The sequence below is a fragment of the Furipterus horrens genome, unplaced genomic scaffold (assembly GCF_987537825.1).
Source record: "Furipterus horrens unplaced genomic scaffold, mFurHor1.1.pri manual_scaffold_6, whole genome shotgun sequence".
Lineage (NCBI taxonomy): Eukaryota > Metazoa > Chordata > Mammalia > Chiroptera > Furipteridae > Furipterus > Furipterus horrens.
The window spans coordinates 48,874,986-48,895,721 of record NW_028327176.1 but is presented as its reverse complement, the minus strand read 5'-3'; the positions used below and the strand labels follow the sequence as shown (position 1 = coordinate 48,895,721).

Here is a 20,736-nt window from a genome sequence, read left to right as displayed (position 1 = left end):
TGACCTGGCTCCAGCCTACCTCAACTAAAGGGAGAGGTCTCTAACCCCTCCGGTCTCCTGCCCCTCCTCTCCGCCTTGCTCATTCTACCTTAGGCAACTCTTGCCTGATGTTTCTGGAACTCCCCAAGCTTCTTCCTGCCCTGTGGCCTTCGTAGTTGTTACCTGTGTTGAGAATACACTTTCTCTAGACTGTCATATGGCCGCTGCCATTTTTCATTCAGGTCTCTACTCAAATATCACTCAGGGACACTTTCTAAACTAGCCACTCCCACTCACACCCACCACCAGTCACCCCCCCCCCCCCCACTCTATCTATTCCCTGCTTTATTTTTATAGCACTTACTACAGCACTATCACAGTCTGTATTCTTGGCTTATTTACTATTATCTCAATATAAGCTCTACTTGGGAAAAAACATTGTTTTATTCATTTCTGCATCTTCAGTGCCAAGAACAATGTCTGCCACTAAACTATACAGGGGGGACCAAAAAACAACCACCTGGAATTATCTTCTGGAGGGTGGGGTCGCTTGTAGTACAGGCTTCCCCTGCTAGGTGAGTGTTCTAGGAATCAATCTGTATCAGTGTACCAGCCGGCGTTGTTGTGAGAGGCTGCATTTGGCTTCAGTGAATTTTTTTGAAGACTCTTGCAATGCATTTGCTCATTTCATGATGGTGATTTATGAGCGCACCTGCCCACACCGTCCGGAGTGTTCAGCAGTTTTTGACCAAAGGAAGGCATGACTCCCATGACCCACCCTCCCTATTCACCAGATCTTGCCGCGAGCAATTTTTTCTGTTTGTTTTTTGTTTTGTTTCCTTCGGTGAAAAAAAAAATCCTCAAAGGGAAACATTTTGCTGATGTGGAAGAGGTAAAACACAAAATGGCAGAAGCACTAAAAATCGATGAGTTCAAGAACTGTTTTGAGCAGTGGATAAAACATGCCAATAGGTGTATTGCATCAAATGGAGAGTACTTTGAAGGTGACTGAAGTTTAAACACATAAGAATAAATACACAATTTTTAATAAATTCCGGGTGTTTTGGGTTCCCCCCTCATAGTTGTTGAATGAGTGAATGAATAGTCTAGAATTTCTAGAAACTTCCAGGAAAAAAATTATGTTTATATAAGTATCAATAACAGTAAACACTAAAAACCCAATTTGGAAGATTCACAGTACGAATTTGCTTATGTAGGGGTATGACATATCTCAGAGTGAGAAACCCATTTAATCCAGCATTTCACAAACTTACTTCATCGCTGTACTCCTTTTTGAGTCTAACTATAAACATCTAACAGAATCAGTATTCCAGCTGGGAAAGGCTACTATTGGCTTTGGAAGTCTGCTGAGGATATTTTAGGAAGGGAATGATTCCTTCTGATTTCCAGGCAATCCCCTGCTCTCTTCTTGCCCCCTGCCCACTCCAATTTCCTAATTTCTTTCCTAGATCAGAAACAGAACTCCAGTTCCAGTAGTCTGGGCACTTGGCATCTGGGACTCACAGGAAAGAAGAAAAGTCTATATGCTAGTGGACAGTTAGAGGAGTTTGTTACCCAAAGAACCAGCTGGAGACCAGCAATGTGACATCCAGGCTTACCTCATACAGGTCACAGGGACCTCCAGTACTGCATTATCCAATTTTGCCTCCATACCAGCCTCCTCTCAATACAAAACTGTCTTCCTCACTGTAGGATATGTGGGTTAAGGGACACCATTAGGAGAGTGAGCATAAATCTGCTTGCTAACACAACTTAATACTTTTCGCATAAGATCATAGTACTGTCTGCCCATGAGCCTTGGTTTGGGGGAGGGAACACTGCAGCCAGAGCCCAAGGAGCCCAATTATAGAGAATATCTTGAGCCCATTAGAAAGACTCCAAATTTCCACTGAGGCAAAGTGAAAGTCTTTGAAGACAGAGAAATGCACTCCAGAGAGGTCTCTCCAACTTGGCTTAATCTTGGTGCAACCACATTCCCAACTTCTGATGCATAAGGGAGAGCCCAAGAAAACACCCCTAATCCTCATCGAAGCACCACCTGAGAAATCCTTCCTAACTGATCACTCTGCCTGTGTTGTCTCTGCTCTACAACCCGGCAACCTGGTCATACTACCTGCCTTGCTGGCAGCTTGAACATTGTCCTGGAAACATGAGACATTGTAAGCATGGAAGTGGTCTCCAAATATTTTCGACTGAACAGGGTAGGAGCAAGAAATTTTAAGCATGCCTGTTTCTTTATATCAAGTATTTATGTAAATACTTGACATAAAGTATTTATATTCATCACTATATTAATATATTATATGCACTCTAAAACACAATTAAAATTAAAATTTTAAAAGGATGAAGTCAGCTTGAAATAATCAATATCTTAAACATAGGATTCTTTTGTTTTCAGATTTACTAAGCTAGAGCTATGCATCATCTTATTTTATAATTTAAAAAATCACTCCCATGTGTTCATTTTGTTCTAAGATTAAAAATTTTTTTTTCAAACACACAAAAAAGTTAAAATAGTAGTATAATGAATATTTACTCACCAACTAGACATTAATTAACATTTTTTGCCATATTTGCAGTCTGTGTATGTGTGCATGTATGGAACCAAATGAAAATAAGATAAAAATATTTTGCTCCTTCAGCTATAAACACCTCAGCTTGTATCTCCTACAATTAAGAACATTCTCCCTAAGAATCAAAATACTTTTACTATAGCCCAGGGCATTAACAATAATTTCCTAACATCATCTAATATGCAGTTAATATTCAAATTTCTCCCATAGTCCTAAAAATATCTTTTATTTCAAACAAGGATCAAATTAAGATTCATGCACTGTATGTAGTAGTGATAATTTTTCACTCTGTTTAAGTCTACAGGGGTCCCCATTTATCTTTTTAGAACCTTGTCTTTTTTTAAAGAGACCAGGCAGAATGGCTCATGTTTTGCATTTATCTATTTCATTGTGGTGTTGGTTGCCATGTTCCTCTACTATATTTCATGTTTTCTGAGAGATGCAAATACTTGATACAATTCAGTAAAACACTTTTGGCAAGAACATTGCTGTAGGAGGAATATAAAATCAGGCCATCCCCCACTATTGATAGGTGATGCTGATGTCTCCATTGTAAACTTATGTTTTCTCATTTGTAAGTTATCTGTGCGATGTTATTTTTTAGTCTATTGATGATTCTTGCCTGAATACATTATTACATTGCGGGGTTAGAAAATGGTGTTTTCCTCGTTCTCTCATTCCTTCTTCATTTATTAGCTGGCATTCTACTGTAAAAGTTCTCTCAATCTACTGAGGATGAAATACAGTTCTTTTATTTTCAGAGTAAGGAGTTAGTAAAAATGAGTTTTTTCTTACTTTTGCTTTAAAAAATTATTAGTAGTAATATCTCTATGTACTCGTAGATGTTTACTTACTGCTTTATAATAAATTAGAGTCACTATTTTTTTTTACTCCCAACTGTGGTAGTTTAAAGCTAGAACTTAAACCTCTAAAAACAAGCTCAATAAAGGCTGGTGCAGCACTCCACACACTGGGGTGAAAACATCTGCTAGAACTTTTTCCCTTTAAGACATCCCGGTACATAGTTGAGCTTATGAAGCATTGAAATAGCACCTGTAAAACAGAATAAACTTACAGACTCATTACTTGGCAAAATGCCAGAAATTAATGTTGCGACATTATACCAGGTATCTTGAAAAGATGAACACTAACTTTTCAATGTTTCTACCTCAGCCTGACTCCTTAATTACTGACTTTTGGAGAGAACAGAAAGAGAGAGTAACAGTTAACAACTAACCTTTCCAGAATTAAACTGAAAACTGTAGTATTGATTACACAGCTCAATCATAATTTACACTGTAGTGTAATAATTTATTATTATTTTTTTTTGCTGGATGTAACAGACAATCAATCCTGATTAGCTCAAGAAAAACAAAAATAGATTCTGGGGCGGTTCAATGAAAGGAAAGGTTGACCAGTCACGACATCTCTCTGAAGCCTCAGCAATGGAGGTCTGGGGAGCTGGTCTCCAAGTGCTGCAGTCTCAGGTGCCCCAGCTGCAACTCCTCTGGTCTGTCCTCATGCTGAACAGATTTCACGAGGAAGCACCTGAAGGGCCTGGCTAATGGCTGGGCTCACCCTGTTGAGGTCAGAGAGGTAGGTTCATGGAGCCAGGACCTGGCCCCAGAGGCCCGCTCCCAGGAATGGTCTCATCGTGAATGGGTAGCTTCCATCAAGGAAACATCAAAAGTTCTTTAAAATGAACTGGCGGTGGTTGTCAGTGGCAGGGTGGTGTGCTGCAGGAATTTCATTAACTTCACACTATCGTTCTGATAGGAGTGATGTCTCTGTTTTGCTGAAACAAAATGTCTTAGGTGAAGTCTACCACTTTTACTGGTTTAGGGGGATAATAGCAAGGGTACCAATTTGAAAAACAAAGTTTGGGGAGAACAAACATTTGTCCTTGACTAGGGAATGTTTACATAAATGTCCAGACTGCTAATTTCAGACACTTGTTTATTTCACACACAAGTAAATCTATTAAGTCACAAAAGGATGTGACCTCTTTATCATGTGGCATGTGGTTATGTAAGCATGGACGGATGTCAGCCAAGAATGAGAAGTAACAAGCTACATCTAAGAAGCAAACCAGAATAGGAACGGAATCACAGGTATGGGGATCATTTGGAGGGTTATCAGCTGGAAGGGGGAAGGGGGATAAATGGGGAAATGGTGCAGGGATTAAGAAGTATAATTGGTTGGTACAAAATAGACAGGGGAAATTAAGAATAATATAGGAAAGAGTGAAGCCAAAGAACTTATATGCACGACCCATGAACATGAACTAAGGGGGGTGGGATGGCTGGAGGGAAGGGGGTACTGGGCAAAGGGGAGCAAAGGGGAAAAAATTGGAACTATTTTAACAACATAATCAATAAAATATACTTTAAAAAAAAAGTGAGATTGAACCAAAAACAAACAAACAAACAAAAAACACACAAAAAAGGAAGAAAACAGCAGGCAGATTGCTCTGTGGCTATAAATTAGACACATCTGCACTTAGTTATCAACACCATCAAAGGAAGTGGATTTCTCCAGCATATAATGCTGGGCGAGAGTGCTGGGTACACCGTTTGCTTAATCTCACTTTTGGAACAATACTTTTTTCTTTCAGAACAAAAGGGATGAATTCTAATGCTATACTTTCACTAAGGTATATAGCATTGACGCAATTAGGGAATGTTCTGGACCTCCCACTTGAGCACTGGCCAGGCTGGAGTGGTGGTTGTTCAGAGTCATAATTAGCTTCTGTTCTTCAATCTGCATTTCCTTATCCAGGGTGCAACACCATGAGATGAAAACCTCCTGGCTTTTCACCTTGTCCTGCTGTAATATAGAAACGCAACAACCTGGGTGTTCACCTGCTGACTTAATGATGCTGACGCAGTAGAGGAGTCTAAGCATCTGCTTTATCAGTGATGTCAAATAATCTGTTTTTGTGTCCTGTTGTTCAAGTCTACTGCTTTTTAAAATGTTTTATTTCAAAATTTTACTTTACTCTGCCCTGTATTTCTTGGGTTTATTTTGATGTTTTTGTCTAGCTTCTTGAATAAAATACTTAGTTCATTTATTTGTAATCTTTTTCCTAATATATACAATACGTTTAGGACTACATAGTTTTATTCTCTTTCAAGCATATCTTACTTGATATGTAACATAGTACTCTCACTGTTGTTTATTTCTACATAGTTTACAATTTCAACCTTTTTCTTCTTTTAATCTGTTCAAGATAGTTCAAAATTCCACACTGGTAAGATTTGTTTTGTGGGGCACAAAATAACATTCCCTTTGTAGTAAATATTCCTCTTCTATAGTCTTATTGAATCTATTTTTGGTATCCATTTTGGTACCAATGTCCCCAGGTTCAAAGAATAAAAGTAGTAAATGAAATGCAAAGCTTGTATCTAGGATACTAGAAAAATAATGGCTATTATATGATGGCTGTCATTTTTTAAAGCCTGGTTCTCCTTGAAGAATTATTTCAATAGCAATGAAAAGAGGTATGCTTTCCCACCCATGATGTAATCTGCCTGGTTGTACTTGCACAGGTCCCCATAAAGACAATCTTTGGAAAACAGAAAGAAAAAACAAAACAAAGTTTTGTGCAACCTATGACTTTTTATTTTTTATAACCAACAAAGTACGTGAAAAATATCAATTACTTCTCTTTAACTGTCTATTTTCCATTACTAATTTCTAGATGCTTTAAATAGGATAGAAAAAGCAAAGTGACAAAGCAAATTCCATGCACTAAACTGAAGGCTGACATTTCAGTGTTTTATTTGCAAAGAGTCAACTGTAAAGTCCTACCTATAGGGAGGAAAACAATGATCACATAAGTGCTTCCTTAGTTCCTGACCGTTTTTCCATAAAGAGTAAATGTGAGCCATGTATTCCTGCAGAAAAATGTTACTTTTTTCTTTTCATAAACTTTTTTGCTTCTTTCAAAAGCTCTTCGACATCTTCCTTTTCTTCACCTTCCTTTCCCGGCTCCCAGTCAGAATCTTCATCTGTTGGCTCATATTCTTCTTCCTCATCATCTAGAAAGCTGTCATTCAGGTCGGGCTCATTGAGTTGCCCAACGTCTTCATCTTCAATGCTTCTCACTGAAAAACAGAAGTTTGGTACCCAACATGTGAACTGCCACTCAACCTGGGATTAGAGATTGCTAACTATAAAATAGCCTTCTCCATCAAGAAAAATTAATTTAACTTCACATAGCTAATCACTACAAATTTCTAGGAAGGGGACTAAAATGACCATTTGTTATTTCTTATTTCTAGCTTTTCCTCCCATGCGGCTCCAGAGACTAAAATGTCCCATGAGGTTCATAACGGTTCCTTCATAATATCATAAACATATCCAGGCTACCCTACCTTCTGGGATGGTAGAATGTATTTCTGTCCCAGTTATTCACTGCCCCTCCCTGTGATATTATAGTTCTTCACCCACAATGACACCAGAGTGGAAGTGGTGTGTGCCCTTCCAAGAAGCTTTCAGAGTCTTTCTGGGATTCTGCTATTGTTATTTCTCCTCTGCTGTGAGAACAGTGTGTCGCATATAGTAGCTAATCCTTCAGCCTGAATTCTAAGCTGGGCCAAGGCCACAGCCAACATGCAGCTGGAACATGAAGAAGAAATACATCTCATTTTTGTGTAAGGCACTGGAATGTGGGGATTATCACAGCAAACCTAGCACAATCTGACTGACACACAAGGACTGCAATCAAATGAGAAGATACAAGTTCATATGCTTTGGAAAATTTAGTTTATAAATCTATGATATTGTACAGTTCATCCTAAAAGTAAGATTACTATGGAGACTTCCATTAGAATTTATAGATTTCTAATTATTATTATAATACTAGAATTCATCTGTCTCCAAATTAATATCTTCCCTTGTTCCTCTCTGTTTTACATTCTTTCCACAGAGAGCAGCAGAGTCGGTTTACAATAAGGCAGTGAGAGACACTGGGTGATGAGGAGCATTTAAGAAACAAGGAGGACGATTCTATCTGGAAATCCTCTGAAGGGCAGAGGACAATCCTGTGATGAAGAGCAAATGTATGGGTAAAAATATCAATGTCCATACTTTTATATATGCTTTAGTTAATCTCTTCCTAAAATGTTCCCATGAAATAGGCAGATATAACTCAAATGAGAGTCATGAAATTTCATGGGGAAAAATGAAAATGATAACAAAGAAAGTCATTTATCTGTCCTCTTAACTTCCTTAACCCAGACATTTATATTTGTCTTAATATTACAATTCATTCCAGAGAGGATTTGAGACAGCTTATAATAGATGTAACTAAAAATACAAATAAAAGTAGAAATTAAGAAGATAAAAGGTAAAATATAAATATGTCAATCTCAATTTTTAACATAATTATTATAAATTGAGCATCAAATTTCTCCCTGGGTTTCTTGGTAGCCAAGGCTAAAAAGGGGCTACATAATAACCTGCACGATTCTCAGTAGCGTAAAAATCACACCAGTTCCTTAAGGGAAATTTTGCACTGTATGTATTTGTATACCCTTCTTATCTCCTTCAGCACCTTGAGGGCATGTTTTAATATCAACTCCCCACATAACTTCTGTGATGCATTACATTTAAAAAACATTTAGAGGGTAGTTTGCAGATGGGGAGGGAAGTGAAGAGGCAAAAAACACCAATAACTCTGCCTTTGCCCATTTCACTCTTGGAAGTGTGTGTGTGTGTGTGTGTGAAACTAATGACAGCTCAATCAAGAGTTTTATTTCATTAATTTCTTAGCATTAATATATATAATATATATATGTATATATATATATATGGAGCTGAAACAACTTCAGGTTGTCTTTCCACTCTTGGTTGTATCTTCTCAGTGTCCTTTGCTTCGATCTTCCTTATCTTCCCAACCTCTAGATTTTGGAGTGCCCAAGCTTCAGCCTAGATGAGTCCATACAGGCTTATATCCTAAATTCACAAATTTAATCGTAAAGAAAAACTTTATTTATTTTTAGAGAGAGGGGAAGAGAGGGAGAAAGAAAGGAAGAAAAATATTGATTAGTGCACCCTAACTGAGGACTGAACCTACAACCCAGGCATGTACACTGACTAGGAATCAACAGGCAACCCTTCGCTTTGTGGGACGACATCTAACCAACTGAGCCACACTGGTCAGGGCTCACAAATTTAACCTTAAGCTCTGACAATTGCCTTAATTACAGATTCCCGTTTATCTGACTATGTATTATTGCTACTTGGATGACTAACAGGCATCTGAAACCTGCCATTTCCAGAACACAGCTCTTGAGTTGCTCCACCCAAATATGGTCATTCTCTTTCTTACCAGACTTGGTATATGACTTCTCCAATTTCCAGTTGTTTAGGCAAGAAACCTTAAAGTCATACTTGAATATCCCCCACTGAGAACCCAACATTCAATATGTCAAGAGATCCTATTGGCTCCACTGTTAAAATATACCCACAACTTCTCACCACATCCATTCCAACACATTAGTCCCAATGCCATAATCATCTTCCTGGCCTATTCCAATATCCTCCTAACTGGTTTCCCTGCTTCCACTATTGCCTGTTCTTTACAAAGAAGCCAAAAAACCTTCCAATAGCTTTCCATCTCACTCTGAATAAGGACTTTAGAGCCCTTACTTGTAGAACTGGGCCTCCAAGACCCTACAGAACAGGCCTACTGACAGTTGTTTTTTTTTTTTTTTCTGATCTCATCTGCCACCCTTTACTTATTCTCCTTGTTCATTTCTTCCCTCTCCTTGCGGCTCCTTCAATAGTCCAAGCATGATCATCTCCAGGGCTTTTTAAGTCACCATTCCTGCTGCCTGGCATACTCTTCCCTCAGATGATCACAAGGATTCCTCTCCTTCACTGAGAATGTTTGTAATTTTCTTGATGCTAGTTATTGTTGTTCGTATGTGGTCATCCACCCTCCTCATGCAACAAAAAGTCTTAAATAGCATGGTTTAAAAGAAAATAAACTCAAGGAGAACAAGTCACCTTGATTTAGAAAAAACAAGCTCATTTCTGATTGCTCAGACACACTCTACAGTTACATTTCAAATGAGCTAATGATAATATAAGAAAACGCTATATATAGGCTTTTTTAATGGCATCACACTATTTAGTTCTGTGGAAATATATTAGAAGTTAAAAGAACATGGATGTGTAAATGTAAACATCAAATGTAAATGATTTGATATGTATAAAGAATTTTTAAAGAAACATGATATTCTTCTGAATAATATGCTCTTGTGTGATGTGTGTACTGTATATGCGGTGTGTTGCATGCTTGTGGGGTCTGTGCTGATGTGGAGTTCATGTGGTATATGTATGTTTGTGTGATAAGTGTGTTTGTGTAGTATTTGTGTTGTATGTGTTATATGTAGTATGTGTGTGTTGTATAATATGTGTGTTTGTGTGGCATTTCTGGTTTTTTAAAATTACTTATGTGGTGTGTTTTTGTTTAGTGTTCATGTGATATGTGCGTTTTGTGTGGTTTATGGTGTTATTGTGTTGTATTTGTGTGGTATGTGTGTTGGTGTTCTGTATGCACTGTGTATTGTGTGTGTGCTCATGTGGCTTGTGTGTGCTTGTGTGGGGTGTGTGTTTTTGCGGTGTCTGGGCTTTTCTCCTGTTTGTGCTGTATGTGTCTTTTTGTTCATTGCATTTGTTTGTGTGTTGTTTTTAGTGTGGTGTGTGTTACTTGTTTTTTCTGTGTATATTTATATGGTGTGTTTGATTAACTGTTGAGTATGTGTGCTTCTTTGGTGTTGTGTGGTATATGCATTTTTTTTGTGGAGTGTTTTTTTGTTTTGTGTGATGTTTGGGTTATATGTGTGTTTGTAATTTGTTTTATCTATGAATCAAAGGGTCGTTAAATGATTAAATGATCTCAAAGATCCTTTCTGACTCCAAAGTTCTAATTTTAAGGCCAAAGTAGAAATTTTCATTTTCTCTGCAAGTCACTGAAGTAATACGAAATGTGGGGATGAGCTGACAGTTTGACTGCTTGAAAGCAGCACAACAGAAGTAAGCCATTACTTATTTTTACAAACTGATGGGCAACCATGAAAAGGAAAAATAACAACCTTTAGAAAAATAGCAAACTATTCAAAACAACATGTTATTAACTGACCCGTCCCGCAGGTCGAGCAACGAGGACCCTAGAGGGGGAGTGAGGATGAGAAAGGGGCAAGAGGCACAAAGAATGGAGACAACACAGTGCTCTGATCAAGTCTCGTTTATTCTTAGTAAAAACAGCATTCTTATAGCTCAGGAGAGGAGGAATTTTTCACTAGGGAGGAGCGCAGCTGCAGCTGGGGCGTTATCTAACAGATAAGAGTTAAGATGAAGGACAGCAACTCCCAAGAAGAGAAAGAGGGAAGTTGCCCTTAATTAGGAGCAGACAACTGTTATGGGATAATGAGGCCATGCCAAGCAGAACTTTAGGATGCCGGTCAGCAAGACTTTAGCCGAGGAACTTTTTAGTTCCCCACAATTAACTATTTGGTATTTATGTGTTATAATTATGCAGAGGAATTTGTAATATAAGAATGATAATTCCAAAATTTGTATCTAACATTTCCTTTACGATTTGAAATTTCACTGTCAGTTCTTATCCTAAGAATGAGTCTACAGAGCTACTGAAGAGCACTTTGTGTAACATGCATGGTGAAAGAAATACTGATTTTCACATGGAGAAAAGATCTTTCTAAATCGCTGGTTTTTCCAAATAGTTTTCTGATGTTAGGATATAAGACAGCAGCCTCATAGCAGATTTATTGCTTAACACTGATGATTCCTCAGGTTTTATTTTCCTTTCTTTTCCAGTAAATCTTAAGACTAATTAGAGCAGCAATTTTCAACCAGTATGTCACAAAAATTTTAAAACGTGCAATGTCTGACTATTTAGTCAGAGGCACTGGCCTCTTTTCCTTAGATTATCAAATAAAAAAATGACAACAGCCAACACGACAATAGCTTTCCAGTGTGAATGAGTCAAAATTACACCGATTTTTTGTCAGATCAGCAAAAAAAATTTTTTTGGTGTGTTGCAGAATTTTAGTAATTAATTTATGTGTGCCATGAGATTATAAAAAGGTTAAAAATCACTGACTTAGGGTATTAATCTTCATTACATAAAAATACTTAGTCCAATACCTTAAAGATAAAATTTTACATTATAGTACAAGAATAAGCAGTTTTTAAAATGCTTCATTTAACTACTAAAGACTCATTTTTCTAATGTACCAAGCTGTTAGTTGGATACTTATATTTTAGCTTTGAAAAAGCAGTTTGTGTAAGTCTGATCTACTGTATTATACATGAAATTTATTTTTTTAAAAATACCATTGCCCTAACCCATTTCATATTCTAAGACCTCTTAGTTTTCTCCATACTAAGTGGCAGTTTATACAATTTTATTTAAGTTCCACTAATCTTTCTTAATAGCTTGCTTTCTAGGTCTTTTGGGTTTTACTTCTAAAGAAAAAAATATATGCAAGTACACGTGTACATACAATGGCAGAACTAGAGAAATTTAAAAATTATTATTAGTATAACATTCTAAATTTTCAAGCATGAATAGTACTGATAACTTAGCATAATAATGCATATTACATAATAATAAGAGCCAGAAAGAATGTCTCCAATAATCAGGTGATAAAATGCTGTCGATGGGTAAAGTAGCTAAAAATATATAAAATAAAAATTTCCTGGCACTGATTAATCTTGTGTTCAATATCTTGTGCCAAAACCACAGCACTTAATAAAAGATTGTAAAGTTAGTGAAATTTTAAACCAATTAGATATACAAAAAGCTTAAAGGATGACAGCAGTCACACCTACAAAAATAGAACATACTACATAAATTGTTACATACATTGAAGGACCTTAAAGCCTGAAATGTTTTAGGACTGCTACAAATCAGACATTAAATAGTTATGAGTTTAATACAGTTATTTTGTACTATGAAATACTATTGTACTTGGTATATGGTATTACATTAAATTATATTGTCTCATTATGTGGTTATGATACCCCACCTCAATGTGTAAATTTTTAAAAAACCTACGTAGTTTTTCCTTCTGATCTCTAGTACATGTAAATGTCATCCCCAGTCTCTGATAATTTGTATTACAATCCTGAGTCATTCCTATTTCCTCAATCAATTGGCAAATCTTATTGATTCTTGCTTTGAAATCTCACTTTTATCCAGTCTTACCTTTCCACTCTTATGGTGGCCTAGTTCTGGCCCTTTATTCAACTACCTGACTAATCGCCAGGCTTCTGCCCCACTAATTCAGTCTGTTCATCATCACCATCTTCATTTTGACAAAATACTAGCTCATTTTGACAAAATACTAGCTCAAAATATTAGCTGCATCCACAACTGTGTTCTAGCTTTTGAGAACTTCTATGGTATAATCTGGCCTCAATACATCCTTTTGGTATCATCCACAGTAACTACAGAGACTCCATGTCAGTTAAACTGATCCACTTGCTAACTCCAAACACAGCTTACCTTGATGTTCTTGATTGATCTATTTATTCACTTCGTCTGGGATGTCCTAAACCCACCTACCACAAGCTATGAGACAAAGATGATTAAAATTCTACCACCTTGAAGACCAACTTAACTTAAAATCCCCACATCCAGTGCACCCTGACAACCCCAGCACCAAGTGTTCCTTCTCTTTGCTCCCAGGCTTTAGAGCATCTCACCACAAACATGCAGAGTCAAAGCTCATTTTCCTGTCTCCCTATAACTTTGCTCTTTTGTTAGATGTATAATAAATGAGTATGTGAGTAAATGAACCACTACACAAATAAGATTATGACCTTGGGTAATGTTAAACTTTAAGGATTTGGAAATAAGAAAATAAGTATGTCAGAAATCTGTGTCAGATACTGAGAAATTAAAAAATATGAGACCTTGCCCTGGCTGGTGTAGCTCAGTGGATTGAGAATAGCCTGCAAAACAAAGGTTTGCCCATTTGATTCCCAGTCAGGGCACATGCCTGGGTTGTGGGCCAGGTCCCCAGCTGGGGACATGTGAGAGGCAACCACACATTGATGTTTCTCTCCCTCTCTTTCTCCCTCCCTTCCCCTCTCTCTAAATATAAATAAATAAAATCTTAAAAAATACATGAAGCCTTAAGATTTAAATTAATATTTGAAATCTCCAGAAACCTTGATTTATAGGTTTTAGAGTAGGACAAGATGTTCTAATTATACTCCCACATAACAACCCCTGAAGGTACCTTAAAAGTAAGGCTACACTGTTGCTTAATATCTATACTTGAAGAAAAACTGTTCCTCCAATGAAATAAAAAAATTTTCTTAAAAAAATTAATTGTTCTAAAAATATGTTCTTCATACAGAATATGCCTCAAAGAGACTTTTCAAATAAGATTCAGATATTTTTAACAATGCCATATATACATATGATAGTGTTTAGGAAAGTAGTTTCTATTTCTGTGAAGGTACACAGTTATGTCAAATGCTCTTTTCATGGAATAATGTTAAATTTCACCAATAAAATATAGTTTAATCAATATTATTACATTGTTGTTAATGTAAGTTAAGGTTGTTAACAAGGAAGTTAACAACCATAAATGCTACATCATTAAATACAGCCTCAGTAAAAAAAGGTAACATGTAACATATAACCTCCACATATATTAGCTCAGATAAAATGAGCATATTAGTGTCTGGATTACTAAAGCCAGAAAGTGTGTTTCAGTCATAAATATCCAATGAAATTTCCAATGGTGAATTTAATTAGTTTTACCACTTAGCTACAAGTGGCTGTGTTTATACACATACAAATGCACATAGGTGTAGCGTGGAAAGTATGCATTTTATTCTCTCACTCTGTGGGCAGAAATATTGTGTGCTGAATTGGCTTCTGCCAATGATACAAAAAAGCCAGAATTTGTTAAAGGGAAAAACATAATAGTGTTCCGAAGCAGGAAAACAGAAGGTAAAACAGACTGATGTAACAAGGACTGATGGGCATTTGATAGTTGCCTGTCTAGTGTCTAGTCCCCCTCCTTCTCCTTCCCCCAAAACTTCAGTTTCTACTGGGGATCCTTGTAGTTCTTAGGAGGTGACTCTGCCCTGGTTCTAGAGCTGGTACAAACTCATCAGTGGCCATAGTGAATGGTTCAATAGAACGTGATCTAAGCCAGTAAAAAAAATAAAAGTGAATTTTATGATTTTTCTTTCTCCTAGGTATAGTTAAGAGTCAAAGTTGTTCATTCTCTCTCTCTCCTTGGATGTAGAAATGGATACTTATCAACCCAGCTGAATAAGGATGGGGAGAGAAGCCAGTCTTAGGATAATAATGACCCCTCCAAAGACAGTATGATGGAAGGAACTTGGGTCATTGGTGACATTACTGACAATATTAATGAGCCAAAGCATAAATTATGTCTAAATCCAGTCCTATTTTGGGGCTTCTCAATTATAGAAGCCAATAAGCTCTCTTTACCATTTAGACCAATTTGAAATTTTGTTTTCAGGTATTTATAAAGAAAAGAATGCTAACAGATGCAAGAACAAATATATATTGTTATATAGTGATTGTACAAAACATTTGCTATATTAAAATTATATTTTTAATCTAAGAAAAATCATTATAATTAGCAATTCAACAAATTCACAGGAGAACAGATTTTGAAAAAAAAAATCCTAACAACTGGAAACTGTAACTAGGTTTAACAGGAGATTCTTTTGAAGGTTTCATTTTGAATTTCCTGAAGTAAAATTACTTACCTGGAAGGGTGGTATGTCTATATTCTATCTTGTGCTGAGGATTCTTCCTGGAAAAAAAAAGAAAGAAAAGAAACCAAAAATAAGATCTAGTCTTCCAGTCACTAAAAATTGATGACTATTTTAATTTAACTAGAATATTCACTAACAGAGCAGATTAGACCCCAAAAAGCCTGTTGTTGAAAAGCATTTTCTTTTTCTTGGTTGTTCATTATAGTTACCATGCTGTACAAAACATTTGCTCTTCAATTTCAACATTTACTGATGCCAGGCATATTTCTAGATGAAAAGATACAGCGGTAAACCAAAATTCTTTCCTCATGGCTTATACTCTACAGAAAGACAATATAAGACCAATGAAATACACCATATTCCTAAAGTAAAATGTTTTATTTCTAAAATGTCAATGTCATATATTACATATATAAAATATAATGTAAAATAGTATATAAAATATAAAGCACAAAATATCAAATACACGTGTTTGTTGTGTAATGTCTAAAAGGATATTTTTAAGGCTCTTCTTGAATCCAAAGATAAAAGCATTTAAGTCATGCTTCTTCAAAGAATACCAATCAATTTTTATGATGAAACAGGAAAGTCAGTTTGTGTTGAGAAATTCATGTAACATGTTCCAAAGTTAAACAGAAACTACTGTTTGAATATCTATGTATGATTATGTAAACTTATGATCACTTCTATTATTTTATTAAACAAATGTTTGGATTCACTATACACATATATATAAGACAGTCTCCATATAATGCAAAACTGCCCAAGCAGCAAAAGTCCAAGGCAGTAACTGGCTGATCAGCATCCACTGGATGGGTACCTATCTCTCTCAGAGGGATGTGATAAAGGAGAGCTGGGGTGCACTCTCAATAGACACGTGCTGAGGTATACAGTTGTTAGCGTGCACAAGAAGCACACACCAAGTCCTTACTCATGGAAGGTGGTAAGTAATTAATGTCAGCCACTCATTCATTCATCACCAGTTCAAGAAGTAGTCACAGGACACTAATTACATGCCAAGCCCTGTGTCAGGGGTCAGGGACAATTCTTTTTGATAATATCCCTTCTTTATTGGTAACTTCTACAATATGAGCAAACACAGTGCAAGAGTGCAACCACCCAGTTAATGAGGTTCATAGCTCAATAGTTCTGAAGAGTGGAGAAAATTCTACAAAAGATTGTGTATTTGGGATACACAAATTTCACCTTTTGATGGAAAAGAAACTTCAAAGTTGAGAGAAATAAACGGGACAAGTTAAAAATGAAGAAGAGAGCTGCAAAAAACAAAGCTGTAGTGATGATTTGTGGAATGATCTTTCCTTACTGAACATGTTGGTGCAGGCCAGTGGTTTAACTGTCTTTATTAAAGTACAATCAATGCTAGACATCAGGGGAGGGAGAACAGAAAAATGAGAGACAGTAATACTAAAAGCATTCTTCATCAGTAACTTACAAAAAGATTGCTGGTCATTTGAGATTATTATTTGGTAACTTTTTGAAACTGGTAACCTTTTATTTGAGACAAACTCAAGCCTACCGAAAAGTGATACAATAACACACTGAACTTCCATATACCTTCACTAAGATTCCTTGAGTGTTAATATTCTATGCAGATGCCTCGTTATTATCTGTTTATAGTCATCTGAGATTTAAAGGCCTTTTCTCCTTTTTAATATTTGTTTGCTTCAGGTACCAAGAGTCCTATCTTTTCCTGCTTTGTCCTTAACAGAGCAGGGTTATTGAAAAGTTAAATATACTCTTAACTGTTTGCTATGGGAGTATCCTTCAAAAGCTGCTTTAGAAACTCTCAAGTAACTAAACATCAGGCTTTAAAAACAAGTACAGAAATGGAACCAGGGGAGCTAACAGAGACCAGTACAGTTTATGTACTAAATAGCAGTTAAGAGACTGCTGACATCAGTTGTCAGGCTGGAGAGACTAAGAGGGAGAGGAACTTAAAAAAGGCCAAGTGAAGACGCAGTATCAGAAAACAGGTGATGATGGAGGAGGTGACGGTTCAACCTGCAAGTTGCAGACGGTGGTTCCTCTTCTCTATCTTCCTGGAGCACATCCCCAGCTGCTCTCACATACCCCACTGGCATAATCCACCCTCACATACTGCCTGAGAAAAGCCAAGCCATTTCAGAATAAATGGACAGGGAAAAGTGTTAATTTGTATATTCCATAAAGAAAGGACAGGAAAATGTTTTATGAAATTCTGCACTCAGATTTTTAGCTCCATATTTTAGCTGCATATTTTCATCTGCATTAGAGGGGGGAAAGTTATTTGAGGGTCTGCTAATAGTTTCCATCCTTCCCTAGGAGAACTTGCTATTTTCCTAAAAAGACAGGCATTAAGACTGCAATGTAGATCTGAAGGAAACTAATTAAACCGATATTTTTCCACATTTAACTTCAAGACCAAACTTTCAATTTAAAACAGAAGTATTGATTAATATCAGTAAAGTTTTTGCTAGCTATTTCATTGAAGATGAAGAAAAGATATCCTCTGTGACAGATTCTGAAGTTTGTTGTTTGGGGTACTTTCAAATATATTTTAGTCTTTGTTGATGATAAATATAACAAACAGAACAAATGGACTTTAATTTTTATGTATGTATTTATTTATTTTTAAATTTTATTTTTTGGTTTTTCAATTACAGTTGTCCCATTTTTCCCCTTTTGCTCCCCCCTCCCAGCCCACCCCTTCTCCCACAATCATATCCCTCCCCATTGTCCATGTCCATGAGTCATTTATACACATTCCTTGACTAAATCCTTCCCTTCCTTATCCCCCTTCTCTCCCTTCCCCCAACCCCCTACTGACTGTTATTCTGCTCCTTGTCCTATTTAGTTTGCTTGTTTATGTTGTTCTTTAGTTTCCTGTATTAGGTGATATCATATGGTATTTTTCTTTCTTTGCCTGACTTATTTCACTAAACATAATTCTCTCTAGTTCCATCCATGTTGTCGCAAATGGCAGGAATTCCTTCTTTCTTTCCGCTACATAGTATTCTGTTGTGTAAATGTACCACAGCTTTTGGATCCACTCATCTACAGATGGGCCTTTAGGCTGTTTCCAACACTTGGCTATTGTAAACAGCGATGCTATGAACGTAAGGGTGCACAGGTTCTTTTGAATTAGAGTTTTAGGATTTTTCGAGTATAATCCTAGCAGTGGAATCACTGGTTCAAAAGGCAGTTCCATTTTTAATCTTTTGAGGTAATTCCATACTGTTCTCCATAGTGGCTGCACCAGTCTGCATTCCCACCAACAGTGCAGTAGGGTTCCCGTTTCTCCACATCCTCGCCAGCATTTGTTGTTTGCTGATTTGTTGATGATGGCCATTCTGACAGATGTAAAGTGGTATCTCGTTGTGGTTTTTATTTGCATCTCTCTGAGGGTTAGTGACGTTGAGCATTTTTTCATGTGTCTATGGGACCTTCTGTATGTCCTCTTCGGAGAAGGGTTTGTTCAGTTCCTTTGCCCATTTTTTAATTGGATTGTCTGTTTTCTTGATGTTGAGTCGTATAAGCTCTTTATGTATTTTGGAGATCAGTCCCTTGTCTGAGATATCATTAGCAAATATGTTTTCCCATATGGTTGGTTTCCTTTTCATCTTGCTGATGTTTTCTTTAATTTTTAAAAATGAGCCAAAAAAGAAAATATATCACATACAGAAGCATACATGTAAAAAAAGTTTAGACACGGTTTGCTTATATACCAATTTAAATGTGAAAACATATTCTGGTCCTGGCAGGGTGGTTCAGTTGGTTGGAGCATCATTTCATACACCAAAAGGTTGCAGGTTCAATCCCCGGCTGGGGAGCATACGGGAGGCAACAAGTCAACGTTGCTTTCTTGCATCAATGTCTGTCTGTCTGTTTCTTTCTCTGTTTCTCTCTCTCCTGCCCCATCCCTTTTTCTAAAAATCAATAAAATATATCCTCAGTTGAAGATTTCAAAAAAGAAAGAAAAAATATTGTGAATGTTAAATTCTTACATTATTCTCTCCTTTAAGCTCCCTCACAATCTCATTCTCAACTTTTACTTGCATTCCAATCCTTCATTTCTACTCTCAGGGAGTAGCTTTTGCTTCTTTCCCATTGACAGTCACTTGCTCATAGCCTTTTTGCCAAGAATATTATCATTATCCTACGTAGCTCCCCCAAGAAGGCAAGTCTGATCATCACTGGCAAAGATCTCCAGAAAGTATCGTCTGTCTATATCTACCACTTGGTACTTACCACATAATTTCTTATACTGTCATCTAATTTCAGCGTGTGTGTGTGTGTGTGTGTGTGTGTGTGTGTGTGTTATCTCTATCATCTGTCAAATCAGCTGCTGGAGGGAACACGGTTTTTCTTACACTTTTTTTCTTATATTTTCTATAGCAAGTACATGAGTGCTTTTCACAAGATGGCATTTAATTATATTTTTCATAAACTTATCCACTATAATATAATCATTGTTTTCCTTCAAAAATGTTTTTAAAATTAAGCTTTTACATGAGTTTCCAAAATGATGATATATTTTATGTTTTTCTAGTTAATGGGAAAAAAAGGCACTCATTTTTGCTATCTATTATTTTTTAGGAAATGATTGTTAAAAAGAACTGGCAAGGATCATTTGCAATACAAACTAAAGTTTAAAATTCTTATTGGCTAGAGCACAGAAAACAGTTTCTACTAATTTCTAGAGACTGATAATGACTTTTTTCAGTTAATGTTACTACTTATATATTTTTTAGTAAATGGTAATCCATAGATCCTGATGTTTTCAGAAGTCTATTCTTTGAAAGACAGTTGTTCTATTGGAAATATGCCAGAAAATGTCTATTGTCATTAGGCTGAAAAGAATGTCAATGTAGTGCAATTGCCTTACACTCACACCTATAAAGTTAATCATCAAAGTACCCACTGAACCTTTTTACACAAACCTACGACTAAAATAAGTTAGAATTTCCTGCCATCAACAATTCATATTATTTCTCCAGGAAACAATGAAAATCAGACATTCATATTTAGCAGACTCCACTGCAATCAGGTTCCTGAAATACTGACTGCTCAGCATCATAAGACACTTGGCTCTATTCAATCAATCACTCAGGTCAACAAGGAACACAGAATCCTTCACAAATGCTTAGAGACAGACGCCACTGTGTCTTATACCTGTTCTCATCTGTTCAATTTTAGCATTATGTTGTGGAAGGGGCTCTGGTTTCGGGATCAGGAGACCTAAGTCTGCATTCAAACTACACCGTTTACAGGTCATGTGATTCAGGGTAAGTCCTATGAACCAAGTCTCCCTTTTAGCATCTGTAAAGCAGGAATAATAGTGCCTACTTCATACAAGGTT

The 20,736-nt window shown here is 36.6% G+C and overlaps 1 protein-coding gene across 3 annotated transcripts in view; it reads right to left on the bottom strand.

The window, feature by feature from the left end:
* Window positions 1-6,171: 6,171 nt before the first annotated feature.
* Window positions 6,172-20,736, bottom strand: part of APLF (aprataxin and PNKP like factor) — a 70,828-nt gene continuing 56,263 nt past the window's right edge. For all 3 annotated transcript variants that reach the window (XM_090281424.1, XM_090281423.1, XM_090281422.1), the window contains exons 9-10: window positions 15,369-15,415; window positions 6,172-6,679 (exon numbers count right to left, since the gene is read on the bottom strand). In XM_090281424.1, the coding sequence (XP_090137550.1) occupies window positions 6,483-6,679; window positions 15,369-15,415 (244 nt within the window). In that variant the 3' untranslated portion in view covers window positions 6,172-6,482. The remainder of the gene's footprint in view (window positions 6,680-15,368; window positions 15,416-20,736) is intronic.